Source organism: Procambarus clarkii, chromosome 25 (assembly GCF_040958095.1).
Source record: "Procambarus clarkii isolate CNS0578487 chromosome 25, FALCON_Pclarkii_2.0, whole genome shotgun sequence".
Lineage (NCBI taxonomy): Eukaryota > Metazoa > Arthropoda > Malacostraca > Decapoda > Cambaridae > Procambarus > Procambarus clarkii.
In genome coordinates, this window is record NC_091174.1 from 45,071,628 (window position 1) to 45,089,930 (window position 18,303).

Below are 18,303 nucleotides of genomic sequence, written 5' to 3' on the forward strand. Positions count from 1 at the left end.
ATTCTCACCTGGGCTTTCAATAGATTATCATGAGCAAAGCGGTGGACTCTCTCTAGAATGTGTTGAAGGTTTTGAAGAAACTGGGGCACATTCTGATGCTCACTGAAGGTGGCATCTCTGAGAGAGTCTTTGAAAGCCTTAAGGGGAGTACGGCACTTACGGCCGTAGAGCATCTCATAAGGAGATACTCCTAGGGACTCATTGGGGAGACTTCTGAAAATACACATTATTAGGTCAATCTGCTTATCCCAATCCTTCGAGGTTTCACTACAAAACTTTTTCAAGAGTGCTTTGATGGTCTGATGACTACGTTCAAGAGAACCCTGTGAAGCAGGATGATAGGGGCTGGACAATACCTGTTTGATGTTGAACTCCTCCAGTGTCCTTTTGAAGAGATCACTGGTGAAGTTGGTGCCACAGTCACTTTGAATCTCCCTGGGAAATCCGTATTGAGTGAAGATCTTCAATAGATGTTTGATAACCGTAGCAGCCGTGATGTTCTTCACTGGAACTGCTATGGGAAATCTGGTGGTAGGACACAGGATGGTTAGGATGTAGGCGTTACCTGAACTGGTCCGAGGTAAAGGACCAACACAGTCTATTATGAGTCTGTGGAAAGGTTCCGCAGGCACCTGTATGGGAATCAGTGGTGCTCTGGGAATGGAGACGTTCGGTTTGCCTGCCATCTGACATGTATGACACTGTTTTACGTACTGTTTGACGTTATTTACCATACCTGGCCAGTAGTAGTCTTGGCGAATCCCATGGTAAGTCTTGTTGAAGCCGTAGTGGGAGAATGCTCCGTGGGCCAGGTGTAGAATAGTGGGCCGCAGGCTGGTGGGAATCACAAGTTGTTCGGTGTTGGCCCAATCGTCCTCCTCCTTCAGTTTACTGGGTCTATATCTGCGGTAGAGCAAGTCGTTCTCTAGGAAGAACCCAGGAATACTGTCGGGTTGAGTCTCAGCCTGGAAAAACAATGGTGTTAAAGTAAGATCTTCCCTCTGCAACTTACGGAACTCCAACTTGGTCAGATGCGGGGGTAGTTTCTGAGGGTCTTGAGGGACAGCGGTAGCAGTAGAGTCAGCTGGCTGTGGACGTGCGGCTTGTGCACGGGTGGTCACGAGAACCGGAGGAGAAACTTCATCACTCTCTTGAACCTCTGCTGGAACATACTCAAGAATAGGGTTACTTGGCACAGAGTTACACACCTGGGGTTTGTCCATGACGATCAGGTTGGTCGGTTGCAGGTCTTCTGCCAAGTCGTTGCCTAGGAGAAGTTGCACTCCAGGCATGGGAAAAGGCTTTTCCCTGACGGCGACTTGGACTTCCCCGTTCACGTAGGGACAATCCAGGTGGACTCTGGCGAGAGGGTATGGAGTGGTAGCAGTGAGGTCAGTGATGAAGACTGTTTCCCCGGTGTAGACTATGTTGGGCACAGCCGACTTCAAGATGATCGATTGTAGAGCCGCTGTGTCCCTCAAGATCTTCAATTTGAAACGTCCCTCCGGATTTGAACCGTTGGCAGAGACAGTTCCAGTATACAGGTGGTTACTGAAAAGAGAAAGATCATTAACATCAACACCAACATTCATCACAGGCTTACCGGACTTAGGAGGAGTTGGTTTGGGTCGTTGTTGGTCAGTGGTTCCCTTGTATTGAGACTTACCACACTTGTCTATGGTATGTCCATAGAGTCTACAATACTTGCAGTACAGTTGTGAACCAGCTTGATCGGGGCTCACCTTCTCGTAACTGTACCACGACTTCTTACTGGAGGATGGTTCAGGTGTCAGCCGGTGGATGAGGCTGTAAGTGTCAGCCGACTTAGCACACTTCAGGTAGTCGGTTTCTTCTTTATCTGCTAAGTAGAGGCGGACAGGAGGCGGCACACGTCTCAAGAATTCTTCAACAAGCATCAGGTTGACGAGTTCTGTAAAAGTAGAGACATGTGCTGCTTCCAGCCATTTCATGAAATACCTCCGTTTCGTGTTAGCAAACTCGAGGAAGGTAGTGGTACTTGCCTTCAGGTGGTCACGGAATTTCCTTCTATAACTTTCAGTAGAGAGGAGGTAGGCGTCCAACACTGCTTGTTTCAGAGTGTAGTAGTCATTCTCAGACGCCAAAGTACTGAGTGTGACTGCAGCTCTACCTGTAAGATGGACTCTGAGAAGTGTGGCCCATTGGTTGACAGGCCAATTGAGTTGATTAGCAAGGGTTTCAAAGGTGGTGAAAAAAACATCAACTTCTGCTTCTACAAAGGATGGCATTAACTTACTTGCATGTGATATATTAAAACTGACGGGAAGATTGGCAGTAGCTTGCTGGCGTTGAGTGAAGTGGGAAGTTTCCAAGGCGATTTCACGTTGACGACACTCTAGAGCTAGAGTTGCTTGTTGCTTGTCATGTTCGCGTTGTATTTCCAACTCGCGTTGTTTTGTTTCAAGCTGTACTCTCTCACGTTCATGGAGCAAGGCGACCTCACGTTCGTGGAGGGCGAGTCCACGTTCGTGTTCTTCTCTCCTCAAGGCAGCCTCGCGTTCTTGTTCTTCTCTTCGTATAGCAGCTGTTCGTTCTTCAATCTTTGCCAGTTCTAGTTTGAGTTTCAGCGTTGCCAAGTCAGGTTTATCTGCAATATAGTAAGTTTCATGAGTTTCAGAGTCTATCTTACCTTGCTCTAAATAGTAATCCAGCAACAGGTTGTGTAGGTCATTTTTGTTGGCTTGATAGGGAACTTCTAGTTGATACTCATGTGCAAGAGTTTGTAGTTCAGTCCTCTTGGCACGACTTAAAGTTCCTATTTCACCTGCTGGATTTGCACGGAAAGTTTGGAGACGAAACATGGTGAAATTAGCAAATAAAGGTACACGAATGTTCAATAATGAAATGTCAGAAACAGGACAACGTGGCAACTGGCACCTATCCTGTGTGATCTTTAACAATTAACGTTAAGTGAAAGATATTAAATGATTAAATTAAATCAAGGGCGCAGGAAATCTTGTACCCGGTACTCATGTAAGAGGATAAGGGCAAGAAAATCCTACTAACAAATGAAACAGAGTTTCGAACACAAATGAAACAGTTAAATGCTTCAAAAGTAAAATTGGTAGTCCAAGGATGTAGGCATACCTTGCCAAGTCTCTAAAGGACATAAAGCAAGTTTTTCCCACTGAATTTAATATGATACTTACAGAATTAGCGAACTTTTGTGCTCTGAAAAAATAAGCTAATTCCCTACCGTTGTATGTATCATCATCTCTGACTGACGTGTAGGGGTGCGAGGTGTCAACTGGTGACGAGAACTGCTGCTGAGGTCCCAATTCAGCAACTAAAGTTCGAGCTAGAGGAACTATGGCCCTCTTTGTCCTCCTACAGTCAGATTGCAGAAGATTGGGTACTCTTGACCCGGGGCAGACCACAGTACCAGGGTACCAATATGATGATCTGTCAGAATGAGAAATATTCAAGGGACATAGATGGTAAACACGAGTAATAACAAGGAGGGAGAGATGACCAATTAAGAGTATGACTGAGGCCTACAGTCACCACGTAATCCAAAGTTGTCTCACCTTCACTATATGTTACTCTCGTAATGCACAATACACCGCACCTTATAAAAAATGAAATTGAATGAAAAATAGTAAAGCTACGTTAACAAAGTTAAATACGCTTACCATAAATTACCACTTGGCACCAGTACCTGAGTGAAGCTCCTAGGACAGGCCCCCATATAACTTGTGACGGTAACGCGTTGGTGTTCGGCTGTTTAAGGCTAGGGGTATGGCCTCGTCACATAGTTATAAAAAAAATAGAAAACTGGAACTTCGTCTGTGGTAAGGTAAGGAGAAGACACACAAAACACAAGTAAACTTTAACAATGAAATTTTAATTACGTTAAATAAATCAAAACATGAAAATATGGACAAACAAATATGTATAATAAAATCAATGAATCAAAATAATAAGAATACTTAAATGACACAATGAAAGTTACGTTAAGGCAAAATAATAAGAAGTGCAACACAAAAGTTAAGTGGGAGGTGCTGGAATATTGGCTTAAAGCCACCACCTCTCTCAGTACACGCTAACGTCTAGCTGGGAGGAGTGCTGGCTACGAAAGCACGGAACATTCTGAGGACTGATGTTGGGGCGACCCCAGACATCAGGTAGTATTGGGGGCGAGTGCAGGTGCAGCCAGACCGGCGACCAATCAGCGGAGCCGTAGCGATCAACGGGTAGTTTGGTGGTTGGAGTTCGAACAGGTGGCTGGTTGCATACGTTTCTGCTCACCCTGGCAAGCCTTGCTGGTGCTGGTGTTGTTGGACATTTCTTCCATAGTCTTTTTATATAATTGTGAAGACGTAATTTTGGAGGGAAGAGCAGGCTCAATCTCTTGAAGGAGATTATCGTCACAATATATATATATATTATATATATAATATTATATAATATATATATATATATATATATTTATATATATATATATATATATATATATATATATTATATATATATATATATATATATATATATATATATATATAATGAGAAAATTATTTTGAGAAAAAACGTTTTTATATGACACAATTAGTTGTGTATGAAGTGTAACATGGTTCTTACTCTCATTACTGCGAACGTTGGGATCAACGTTATACGTCAACAGTGATTCTAACACATGAATTTTTCCTTCAAAGGCAGCAAAATGTAAAGGAGTGTAACCCCCATCAGCTTTGGCGTTGACATCTGCTCCAGCTAGAGTGAGGAGTTCCACCAGGGGGACGTAACCCTTAGAGGCTGCAAGGTGAAGGGCTGTCTTACCTGTGAACAGATACCACAAATGATAGTCTTAATGATTTATTTCAACTCCAAAGTCTTCTAATAGTTAGCAAAATGATCTTCTCTCTAATATGAATTTGCTTTCATTACCTAGTGAAGACCCACAAGATGTTACCTGTCATGTTTATACAAGGTGAACATTGATGAAATCCTCAGCTAAATCTATTTTCATTTTATAATTGTAGCTAAAAGAGTGAGCAGTGGGAATTTGTCAATTTAACTTCAACAAGACAATTAAAGATTACAAATATAATAGGTCATTTAACGGAAACTAGGTTGTTTTTTATATAAGATTCGAATTGAATCCAAAACCTTAGGTCAGGTAAGCATTGGATGGAAGGCTGGGGCGAGGATGCAGAAAACTTGAGCAGGGAACAGAATACAGTTCGGAGGAGGGAGTACAACTTGTATGTATGACGAAACTGTATGCAGCTCAGTTTGTCCATTTGCATTCATGGGCGTCGCACAGGGGCTCGGTTCTCAGGCAGCTGGCAGTTGGTGGTAGTTGTTGGTGTTACTTTATTCTTGGGTCTTCAGTCACTGTTCTTCTGACATTGGAGCTCTTCTTTCTTCTTCCTTCTGGCATTTCTCATCAAGTTATGATGGTTGGTCTTCTTGGGCTTCGTGGTAGTCTTACTTCGTGTTGACATTGCAGTGTTGTCGTTCGAGGTTGTAGGTGTAGTGTCCAGAAGGAAATCGTCAGGTCTGTATTTGCGCTTCCGCTGAGGAGGGGATGGTGCTCCAACTGATACTTTTTCGTCTGACAAATCGGATGAATCGAAAACAGAGGCGGTGATCATTGAAGGTTGAGTAGTAGCAGCTCGTGCAGCAGAAGGAGGCACGGCGGCAGATGTGCAGCTGCAGGCACGGTGGGTGGAACTGCAACAGATGTCATCGGGTGTGAAGGCGTTGGTTCCGGGGCTGCTTCCTCCTCAGTAGCTGTAGGAACGGTTATTGCAGGAGTGGACAGTAGATCTGTGAGGTCTTACAGTGACGCCTCACATCGGCGTCAATACCCGGCCAGTAGAAATGGTCCCTGATCTTGCGTAGAGTCTTGGTCACTCCCAGGTGACCTGCAGAATCCACAGAGTGCGACAGATCCAGCACTGCCGCTCTGCACTGGGCCGGCAACACTACCTGGTGCCTCATACCTAGTGATTCCTCTCTGACCTCCATTCTCACAGGCCTCCATTGTCTCATCAGCATCCCATCTTGCAGATAAAAATGTGTGGCTCTCTCAGGGCCAGCACGTCCTCCTTTGGCCTCCCGAATCAACTCTGGGAACTCCACCTGCTGTAACTCCCCCAGACGAGCGCGGCCCACCCCAAGAGAACTGGCGAGGGTCACCTGTAGCCCACTATCCGGGTTGCCTTCGCCCTCCACCTGTTCTCCGAGTTCCACGAAGAGGTGATCGACCCCCAGGTTGTCAGACGTCTCTTCTTCAGCCCCATCAGATCCACTCACTCCGTGCTCGTTGCACCCCCTTGGGATCACAGCGCATACAGGGAACGCCACCTCAGCGATTCCCTTTCCATTCTCACAGGCGTCTTTCTCCGCCTTTCTCTCTGTAGTGCTCCAAGCACTCCTCGCCCTTCACGAGGTTAGGGAGGACACATCCTCCACAGGCGTCATTCCCATGGATGACTTGCGCCTCCATCTTGGGCATTGAGGCGCAGACCCCTACCACTAGGGTCTGACAGCCATAATCAGAATCCAATGTTACCTTGTGCAGGGGCATCCTCACTGGGCCACCCACAGTGGTCACAACAGCCACCCCCACACTGGTATTCTCATAACCCTCAGGGAACAGGGTTCTACTCACCTGGGTAAAATCAGCCCCGGTGTCCTTCAATATCTTCACAGGAACGGGGTCTGCCTCCCCCATCCTTACCGTCCCCTCACACACGAACGGGGTGAATTTTCTTCTCCACACTTGGTACAGACTCACCCCGCACGTTCTCGGCCACTTGGACCTCCATCCTAATGAAAGCAACGTTCCCACGCTGCTTAGGGCATTTGCAATCCCGCGCGAAATGTCCATATCCTCCACAGTTGTAGCAGCGGACCCTTCTTGGCGGTGACCTTCCACCACCGCTCACCCTGGCAACGCCTCCAGAGACCGTCGCTCCGTGGGTCTTTCTTGTGCCTTCCGTCGTCTCCCTCGTAGCGTCCCTCGGCACAACAACAGATCCGGCACTCTCAGCTTGGGGCTTCTTGACTGGTTCCACAGAACTTTTCAGTCCCCTACCCTCTCCACTCGAGAGGTGGGACTTGGGAGAACTCGTTCCTGTCCTCCATCTATCCGTCTTCCTAAAACCACTCCCATAGCCAGAGTACACCGGCAGCCTGTGCGGTCCCTCTCTGCATGGTCGCAAGGCTTCCTCCAACATGTCGGCTTTGTAAGCAGCACCCCTCAGGTCTTTTATGTCCGCCTCCTTGACTCTAATCCTGATCTCAGGAGAGAGCACGGACATAAGTTTTTCCATGACCATTAGCTGTTTGATGTCCTCAGCTCACTTAGCTCCTTCAGCTTTCAACCACTTCAGAAATCTTCTTTCCATGTCCCTCGCCGTCTCTGCATACGATTTACCTGGCGAATGGGTACATTCTCGGAACTTTTTCCTGTAACACTCTGGAGTTAGCTTAAACGAGTGATGCACCGCTCTCTTCACTGCATCATAATTGGTGCATTACTCGAGGTCAAGCATGTTGTAAGCCTCGCGAGCTTCACCTGTGAGCCTACCCTGGACCAGCTCCAGCCACTCTGCTCTTGGCCACTTCAAGGTAGCTACCCTCTCGAAATGGTCAAAGAAGCCCTCAGCTTCATTAGGCACAAAGACCGGTAAATTGCGCTCTCATACCTGGCGGTCCTGCTGTGGGGGTGCGGGTGGGGCTAGCCCTAGTTCAGCCTGCTTCAGCTCAACCTCTCTGTTGGCTTCAATCTCTTGCTGCTTCAGTTTGGCTTCCAGCTCGTGCTCCTCCCATCTCAGCTATGTTTCTCGTTCTTCACGCTTCAGCTGTGCTTCTCGTTCTTCACGCTTCAGATGTGCTTCCTGCTGACGCTCTTCCCTGCGCAGCTGTGCCTCCAGCTGCAGCTTCATCATCTCCAGCTTAGTAGTGTAAAGTGTGACTACGGCGACGCGCACCAGCTGCCCCAGGTGGCACTCTTGAGTGCCATCTGAGCAGGTGAGGCGCGACGTCGTAGTCGCAGAGCGTCGTCGTCGTCACACAGGGTTTTTGGGGATTTTCCGGAAGTTTTGGCGCGTTTCGGACGCGTGTGAGCGTCCGGTGTTTGGGTATGTGGTCAGGAAAGAGGGGAGGTCATGTTGTTGGGTGCCAGGTGGCGCGCGACGTCGTAGTCGCAGCGCGTCGTCGTCGTCACATAGGGTTTGGGAGGGGAATTTCCCGGATGTTTATGACGCGCGGCATCCGGCCAGGCGTCACTTGAGAGAGTGTCATGTTGGGGTTGGAAGCTAAGTGGTTGGTATGCAGTCATGTAGGGAGGAAGAGGAAGAGGAGGAGTGTATGTTATGTTGTGAAGGGAGGGGGGAGCCCCAATACCTGAGAGGATATCAATGACGTCCATTAGTTCTCCCCCTACATGGCAGGAAAGTGATGAGGGGAGCGTGAGAGAGCAGGGTCTAAGATTGGAGGGGGAGAAGGAGGGGAAAGGGAGGTAACAGCTGGCAGTGGGTTTGTGTGTGAAAGTAGTCATTATTTTTCTTAAAGAATGACAGTTTTATGTAGCCTCTCTGCTTTCAGAGCGCTAAGGATATGTGGGCTATACCTACCACGTAGCTATGACGAGTGACACCACATGTCCACTACGGGTTACCTCTTCAAAGGCTGAGGTCTAACTGTTGCGAATGTCATCATCAACCTCTAACATAGTCAGTCATCCCCCCCCCCCTCCCCCCCCTCCATCCACATAGCAGGACATACCCACATACCATCACCACCACCACACTGCTGGGAGTGACAGCAATATGGCATACCATACTCTCTCATGACACAGCTCTCACCGGGCACATAGCATTGAGTGTGGCAACTGTTCTTTCTCAAAGGTGAGCCATGAGCGCAACATACAAATTTCAAAAATGCAGTCCTGGGAGTTTGACACACGTTGATTAACAAGCTATCTGATTATTTATACAGCTTCTCTCTCTCTACATATATGCGGGTTACATAGTGTGTCAAGAACTCTCTCTCTCTATGTCTCTCTCTCTCTGTGTCTTTGTCTCTCTGTCTCTCTCTGTCTCTGTCTCTCTCTCTCTCTCTCTCTCTGTCTCTGTCTCTGTCTCTGTCTGTCTCTGTCTCTGTCTCTCTCTCTCTCTCTCTCTGTCTCTGTCTCTGTCTCTCTATGTCTCTCTCTGTCTCTCTGTCTGTCTCTCTGTCTGTCTCTCTCTGTCTCTCTGTCTGTCTCTCTCTCTGTCTCTCTCTCTCTCTCTCTCTCTCTCTCTCTCTCTCTCTCTCTCTCTCTCTCTCTGTCTCTCTGTCTCTCTCTCTATGTCTCTCTCTCTGTCTCTCTCTCTCTCTCTATGTCTCTCTCTCTCTCTCTCTAAGTCTCTCTCTCTCTCTCTCTCGCTCTCTCTCACCCTCTTCTAAAGTCCACCACACGACCCTTCACTTAGTAAACTCAGTCAAAGTCAGTAGGTTAGCGTTTACTAAAAGAGAGAAACATTTCACATCGTCACGGAGACGCGATCTCTACCTACAAATTGTTCTTGTTAACTGTGATCACAACATCTGCTGGCCAAATAAATATCATTGAAATGTATGCATGTTTACTCAATCTCCATCAACTCTTCGTCCTACATCCATTGCAAGACTCCTGAATGAATGAACCGGCAGCCCCTCTCGCTGCAGTCTCACCTTCGTGATGGTTTGAGGTGTATTGAGATGGAGGATGTAATGGCTCGGCCTTACCCTCTCCCCGTCCACCCCCACTTACCCTTACCCCTACCACCCCCCTCCATGGCCAAACCATCACTGCCCCCATTCCCAGACCGGATGTTATGTTCTAAGCTTTAGTATCACCATTCTTTGCTCAAATAGTATTTTTTTAAGAATATCCAGTCATAAGCTGGTCTTCAATCTTATTATTATAACAAATCATAATTTGCTGTTCTCTCTCTCTGTCTCTCTGTCTCTCTGTCTCTCTGTCTCTCTCTCTCTCTCTCTCTCTCTCTCTCTCTCTCTCTCTCTCTCTCTCTCTCTCTCTCTCTCTCTCTCTCTCTCTCTCTCTCTCTCTCTCTCCTCTCTCTCTCTCTCTCTCTCTGTCTCTCTGTCTCTCTGTCTCTCTGTCTCTCTGTCTCTCTGTCTCTCTGTCTCTCTGTCTCTCTGTCTCTCTGTCTCTCAGTCTCTCAGTCTCTCTCTCTCTCTCTCCAGATCATTTAGTAGTTGGGGAAAGTAACATCATTTCCTTTCTCCTGCTGCCGCTGTTCACGTATCTTTCTCCATCAAGGCTGTCTCTCTTAAGACCTACGTCATCCAATGTAAACACCAATCGATGAGAATAAGACCGGTGAGTCGATTGTGAAATAGGTCTGGGTTAAGTCTGTTTTTCAGTTCTTGTATCACAGTCAATGTAGCGTAATGGGAAACCAGTCCTTCTACTGCCTACATAAATAGCGTTTGAAAATGTATGCAAGTCTACACAAACTCCAATAGCCCTTACATTCTAACAGAAATAAAATATTAGCACACGATTGCATCGCATTATATCATCATTAAGTAACGTAGAGATCAACTTTCTGGCTGTTGTCCGAATATCATTATTGAAATGTGAACTCATTTAGCCAAACACAATATCTCCATTACATCTCTTAGCATATGAATATTACGGTATACCAGTTTTAACCCTCTATAACACAATGTAACGTAACGTAACGCAAATCAACTTTCTACAGACCAAATATCGTTTTTAAATGAAAGTATGACTTAGTCCATCTTCGTTACATCTCTCACCATATGGACATATGGTGTTAGCATAATATGTGAAAAAAATAGTTGATTTCAATTCTTAGCTTGTTCTTCACATGTTCAGTGTTCATTCTTGTATTCCCTATGTTCCTTATCATGTCTTCATATTCTCTATAAGTTCATATTCCCTGCATGTTCACTCTATTCATCAACTTTTTCTTACATGTTTTCTGTGTTCATTCCATGTTCTACAAATGTTCACAGCATGCTCAGTTCAATTCTTTCACCTGTTTTTCTCATTTTTTTCTGTTTTCTACCATTTTCCCCGTATGTTCACTATGTTCTTTGTCAGGTTTTCATGTACATCATATGTTCTCTGTATAACTTTTATACTCAATATTCATGTTCTCAATGTTCTTAGCTTGTTCTTCACATGTTCAGTGTTCATTCTTGTATTCCCTATGTTCCTTATCATGTTTTCATATTCTCTATAAGTTCATACTCCCTGCATGCTCACTCTATTCATCAACTTTTTCTTACATGTTTTCTGCGTTCACCGTATGTTCACTGTGTTCATTCCCCTACTTAACCTCAATTTTTTTATGTTCTTTGTTTCTTTAAACCAATTTGTTTCTTCCATTCACTAACTAGTTCTTTGTCAAATAATATTATACGGCAATACAGTCCCCTCAACAATTTTAGTCACTCAGTTTTTATTTACAAAACTGTGTCAAAGTAATTCTCATCGTCGTCAGCTTAATAGTTCTACCAACCCGTTCTTAAACAAATCTACACTTTATTCAGTTCCAAATTTACAAAGACAATCCTTTTCTTGTAACTTCTTAACTAAAAATCTTTCGCCAATCAACTAAAACATAGTCACTTTCCTCATTTCTCAACTAAACTTATTATCCAATCAACCAAAAATAGTCAAAGGAATCTTTCCAACCCTGTTCATAACTAAACTTATTCCCTAGTCATCAGAAAAATATCCATGTTCTTCATGTTTCATTGTCATTTCATAACTAAAATTATCCATCAATCAACAGAAAAAGTCATATTCATCATCATTGTTCCTAACTAAAATTATGTTTTATCAAGTAAGAAAAATAACCAAAGTTATCTTTCATCGCTGTTCTTAACGGACATTACACTTTGGGGAGCACAAAATAGTCTCCCTCGTCATGTTTGTCTTTTTCCTTAACTACAAGTATTCATCAGTCAAATAAAAATAGTTACTTCATCATGTTTCCCTGTCATTTCTTAACTGAAATATCACTTCTCTCATCTGAAATAGTCATGTATAACCTCTTTCCATCACTGTTCTTAACTAAAGTAGCCTTTCACTTTGCTAAAATAGTCATATTCATCATTGTTCCTAACTAAAATTATATGTCGTTAAGTAAGAAATATAGTCAAAGACACTCTTCGAGACATCAAGGACTTACTCAAAGACATCATAGTTACTCTTGTTCTCAGAAGTCATTCTCAAAGTCATCACCGATTTTCTCAGAGTCACCAAAGTTATTCTCTGAGTTAACAAAATACTACTCATGTTCTCAAAAGACATTCTCAAAGTCAACAAAGTTATTCAAAGAGCTAACAAAAGTTATTCTCGGAGTCACCTTCGTTCTTCAGAGAAACTTTCCAAAACATCTTTGTTCATCAAAGTTATTCTCGGAGTCATCAAAGGTAATCTCTAACTCACTTTGGTCATTAAAGTTAATTTCTATGTTATAAAAGTTTGTCTCAGAGACATCTAAGTTAATCTTAGAGTTATCAAATGTAATCTCTAACTCACTTTTGTTCATCAAAGTTGATCTCAGAGTTAACAAAGGTAATCTCTAACTCACTCTCGTTCATCAAAGTTGTTTCAAAGTCATCAAAGTTAATCTCAGAGTTATCCAAAGATATTCTCATGTCCACAAAGTTATTCCAAGAGACGTCAAAGTCAATCTCAGACATCTTCGTTCATAAAAGTTATTCTCAGAGACAACTAAAGTTATTCTCTAAGAGCTATCAAAAGTTATTCTCAGTCAAGATATGTTATTCTCTAAGTAACCTTCCGTTCATCAAAGACATTCTCTAAGCTCTCAAAGTTATTCTCTAAGACAACAAAGTCATTCTCAGTCATCAAAAGTTATTCTCAGACTCACCTTCGTTATTCAAAGAAGCCTTCTGAGACATCCTCGTTCAACAAAACTAACCTCAGAGCCATCAAAAAGTTAAATACAGTCATCAAAGTTATTCTCTAAGTAACTTTTCGTTCATCAGAGAAGCTTTCTAAGACATCTTTGTTCATCAAAGTTGATCTCTAAGACATCAATGTTGTTCTCTAAGACATCAATGTTGTTCTCTAAATCATAAAAGTTAATCTCTAAGACATCAATGTTGTTCTCTAAATCATAAAAGTTAATCTCTAAGGCACCTTCGTCTACTAGAGAAACTTTCCAATCCATCTTCGTTGATCAAAGTTATTCTCAGAATCATCAAAGAGATCTCTAATTCACCTTCGTTCACCAAAAGTTGTTCTCTAAGACACATTCGTTCATCAAAGAAACTCTCCGTCCATCATGTTATTCTTCAAGTCATCTTCAGTCATAAAATTTCTCTCCAAAATGTAACTAGTTCAGCTTTTCATACCAAACCCGCGCTTCTGTTAAAATATATTTTCTTAGTCACTTTACCCTAAAACTGTTCTCAGAACTACACTGTCCAAATCCTACGTAACCTATCCTCTCCACCCAATGTTACTTAGTTAGCGCAACGTTCCTAAACCTGACTTTACCTATCCTAACTTAACTTACCTTACCTTTACCTATCGTACCTAACTTAAAATGCATAACCTAACTTACATAACTTATCTCACCTATCCTAAAGTAACCTAACTTGCTTTACCTAACTTAATCTACATTCCCAAACTGCTGTATCCTAACTTATCTAGTCCAAACCAGCCATGATCTAACTTACATAATTATTCCTGCATGTCTTTTGTGTTTCGTCAATCATTGTCTCATATTCATTTACTCATTTCAAGGGTTAATTTCTCAAATGGACATTTTTGCATTTCAAGTGTTATTTGTTCAAGATTGTGTGTTTAACCATTTCAAAGGATTTTTGGTATATATGGGAATTTACTCGTTTCAAGGGCAAATTTCTCAGGGCAAATTTCTCAAATGGTCATTTTTGCAGATCAAGGGTTATTTGTTAAAGTTCATCAAGTTACTCATAAGTTGTATTTATTATGTTTGTTATTATTTATTTATTCGTATTCCCCAACCTTTTAACCTAACCTTTCAGATGTAGTTTATGGTGTTTTTGACAGATTTGTTGAATATATTATCCTTTTCCTAACCTTTCAGATGTAGTTTATTGTGTTTTTTGACGTATTTGTTGAATATATTATCCTTTTCCTAACCTTTCAGATGTAGTTTTGTTTCTCCTTTGTATATTTTTACCCAAACCCACCATCCCACTTAACCTTCTTTCCTTCTTTTACTTTGTTTTCACATATAAGTTCATTCTTTATCTTAGTAATAATAAAAATTACAATAGTAAAGAATCAGATCTACTAAGAAAAACAAGAGAGCAAGTGAGTGAGAGCATGAAACGAGGAGAAAAGAGTAAGAGAGAGGGGGGAGGAAGAGCATGGGAGCACAAGACTTGAATTTGAGAAAGAAGAGAGCATTTGAGCAAATGAGTGAGAGAGAGGGGGAGGAAGAGAGAGAATAAGGGAGAGAGATAGGTCCCATGCTCTTCCTCCCCCCTCTCTCTTACTCTTTTCTCCTCGTTTCATGCTCTCACTCACTTGCTCTCTTGTTTTTCTTAGTAGATCTGATTCTTTACTATTGTAATTTTTATTATTACTAAGATAAAGAATGAACTTATATGTGAAAACAAGTAAAAGAAGGAAAGAAGGTTAAGTGGGATGGTGGGTTTGGGTAAAAATATACAAAGGAGAAACAAAACTACATCTGAAAGGTTAGGAAAAGGATAATATATTCAACAAATACGTCAAAAAAACACAATAAACTACATCTGAAAGGTTAGGAAAAGGATAATATATTCAACAAATCTGTCAAAAACACCATTACTACATCTGAAAGGTTAGGTTAAAAGGTTGGGGAATACGAATAAATAAATAATAACAAACATAATAAATACAACTTATGAGTAACTTGATGAACTTTAACAAATAACCCTTGATCTGCAAAAATGACCTTGAGAAATTTGCCTGAGAAATTTGCCCTTGAAACGAGTAAATTCCCATATATACCAAAAATCCTTTGAAATGGTTAAACACACAATCTTGAACAAATAACACTTGAAATGCAAAAATGTCCATTTGAGAAATTAACCCTTGAAATGAGTAAATGAATATGAGACAATGATTGACGAAACACAAAAGACAAGCAGGAATAATTATGTAAGTTAGATCATGGCTGGTTTGGACTAGATAAGTTAGGATACAGCAGTTTGGGAATGTAGATTAAGTTAGGTAAAGCAAGTTAGGTTACTTTAGGATAGGTAGATAAGTTATGTAAGTTAGGTTATGCAGGTTAAGTTAGGTACGATAGGTAAAGGTAAGGTAAGTTAAGTTAGGATAGGTAAAGTCAGGTTTAGGAACGTTGCGCTAACTAAGTAACATTGGGTGGAGAGGATAGGTTACGTAGGATTTGGACAGTGTAGTTCTGAGAACAGTTTTAGGGTAAAGTGACTAAGAAAATATATTTTAACAGAAGCGCGGGTTTGGTATGAAAAGCTGAACTAGTTACATTTTGGAGAGAAATTTTATGACTGAAGATGACTTGAAGAATAACATGATGGACGGAGAGTTTCTTTGATGAACGAATGTGTCTTAGAGAACAACTTTTGGTGAACGAAGGTGAATTAGAGATCTCTTTGATGATTCTGAGAATAACTTTGATCAACGAAGATGGATTGGAAAGTTTCTCTAGTAGACGAAGGTGCCTTAGAGATTAACTTTTATGATTTAGAGAACAACATTGATGTCTTAGAGATTAACTTTTATGATTTAGAGAACAACATTGATGTCTTAGAGAACAACATTGATGTCTTAGAGATCAACTTTGATGAACAAAGATGTCTTAGAAAGCTTCTCTGATGAACGAAAAGTTACTTAGAGAATAACTTTGATGACTGTATTTAACTTTTTGATGGCTCTGAGGTTAGTTTTGTTGAACGAGGATGTCTCAGAAGGCTTCTTTGAATAACGAAGGTGAGTCTGAGAATAACTTTTGATGACTGAGAATGACTTTGTTGTCTTAGAGAATAACTTTGAGAGCTTAGAGAATGTCTTTGATGAACGGAAGGTTACTTAGAGAATAACATATCTTGACTGAGAATAACTTTTGATAGCTCTTAGAGAATAACTTTAGTTGTCTCTGAGAATAACTTTTATGAACGAAGATGTCTGAGATTGACTTTGACGTCCTCTTGGAATAACTTTGTGGACATGAGAATATCTTTGGATAACTCTGAGATTAACTTTGATGACTTTGAAACAACTTTGATGAACGAGAGTGAGTTAGAGATTACCTTTGTTAACTCTGAGATCAACTTTGATGAACAAAAGTGAGTTAGAGATTACATTTGATAACTCTAAGATTAACTTAGATGTCTCTGAGACAAACTTTTATAACATAGAAATTAACTTTAATGACCAAAGTGAGTTAGAGATTACCTTTGATGACTCCGAGAATAACTTTGATGAACAAAGATGTTTTGGAAAGTTTCTCTGAAGAACGAAGGTGACTCCGAGAATTACTTTTGTTAGCTCTTTGAATAACTTTGTTGACTTTGAGAATGTCTTTTGAGAACATGAGTAGTATTTTGTTAACTCAGAGAATAACTTTGGTGACTCTGAGAAAATCGGTGATGACTTTGAGAATGACTTCTGAGAACAAGAGTAACTATGATGTCTTTGAGTAAGTCCTTGATGTCTCGAAGAGTGTCTTTGACTATATTTCTTACTTAACGACATATAATTTTAGTTAGGAACAATGGTGAATATGACTATTTTAGCAAAGTGAAAGGCTACTTTAGTTAAGAACAGTGATGGAAAGAGGTTATACATGACTATTTCAGATGAGAGAAGTGATATTTCAGTTAAGAAATGACAGGGAACATGATGAAGTAACTATTTTTATTTGACTGATGAATACTTGTAGTTAAGGAAAAAGACAAACATGACGAGGGAGACTATTTTGTGCTCCCAAAGTGTAATGTCCGTTAAGAACAGCGATGAAAGATAACTTTGGTTATTTTTCTTACTTGATAAAACATAATTTTAGTTAGGAACAATGATGATGAATATGACTTTTCTGTTGATTGATGGATAATTTTAGTTATGAAATGACAATGAAACATGAAGAACATGGATATTTTTCTGATGACTAGGGAATAAGTTTAGTTATGAACAGGGTTGGAAAGATTCCTTTGACTATTTTGGTTGATTGGATAATAAGTTTAGTTGAGAAATGAGGAAAGTGACTATGTTTTAGTTGATTGGCGAAAGATTTTTAGTTAAGAAGTTACAAGAAAAGGATTGTCTTTGTAAATTTGGAACTGAATAAAGTGTAGATTTGTTTAAGAACGGGTTGGTAGAACTATTAAGTTGACTACGACGAGAATTACTTTGACACAGTTTTGTCAATAAAAACTGAGTGACTAAAATTGTTGAGGGGACTGTATTGCCGTATAATATTATTTGACAAAGAACTAGTTAGTGAATGGAAGAAACAAATTGGTTTAAAGAAACAAAGAACATAAAAAAAATTGAGGTTAAGTAGGGGAATGAACACAGTGAAACATACGGTGAACGCAGAAAACATGTAAGAAAAAGTTGATGAATAGAGTGAGCATGCAGGGAGTATGAACTTATAGAGAATATGAAAACATGATAAGGAACATAGGGAATACAAGAATGAACACTGAACATGTGAAGAACAAGCTAAGAACATTGAGAACATGAATATTGAGTATAAAAGTTATACAGAGAACATATGATGTACATGAAACCTGACAAAGAACATAGTGAACATACGGGGAAAATGGTAGAAAACAGAAAAAAATGAGAAAAACAGGTGAAAAGAATTGAACTGAGCATGCTGTGAACATTTGTAGAACATGGAATGAACACAGAAAACATGTAAGAAAAAGTTGATGAATAGAGTGAACATGCAGGGAATATGAACTTATAGAGAATATGAAGACATGATAAGGAACATAGGGAATACAAGAATGAACACTGAACATGTGAAGAACAAGCTAAGAATTGAAATCAACTATTTTTTTCACATATTATGCTAACACCATATGTCTATATGGTGAGAGATGTAACGAAGATGGACTATGTCATACTTTCATTTAAAAACGATATTTGGTCTGTAGAAAGTTGATTTGCGTTACGTTACGTTACATTGTGTTATAGAGGGTTAAAACTGTATACCGTAATATTCATATGCCTAAGAGATGTAATGGAGATATTGTGTTTGGCTAAATGAGTTCACATTTCAATAATGATAT

At 41.0% G+C, this 18,303-nt stretch overlaps 1 protein-coding gene across 1 annotated transcript in view; it reads left to right on the forward strand.

The window, feature by feature from the left end:
* The first annotated feature begins 7,634 nt into the window (after positions 1 to 7,634).
* The window catches only part of LOC138368597 (UDP-glucosyltransferase 2-like), a 27,980-nt gene continuing 17,311 nt past the window's right edge, over positions 7,635 to 18,303 (forward strand). Inside the window, exon 1 of the mRNA XM_069331125.1 lies at positions 7,635 to 7,675. Coding sequence (XP_069187226.1) covers positions 7,635 to 7,675 — 41 coding nt within the window. The remainder of the gene's footprint in view (positions 7,676 to 18,303) is intronic.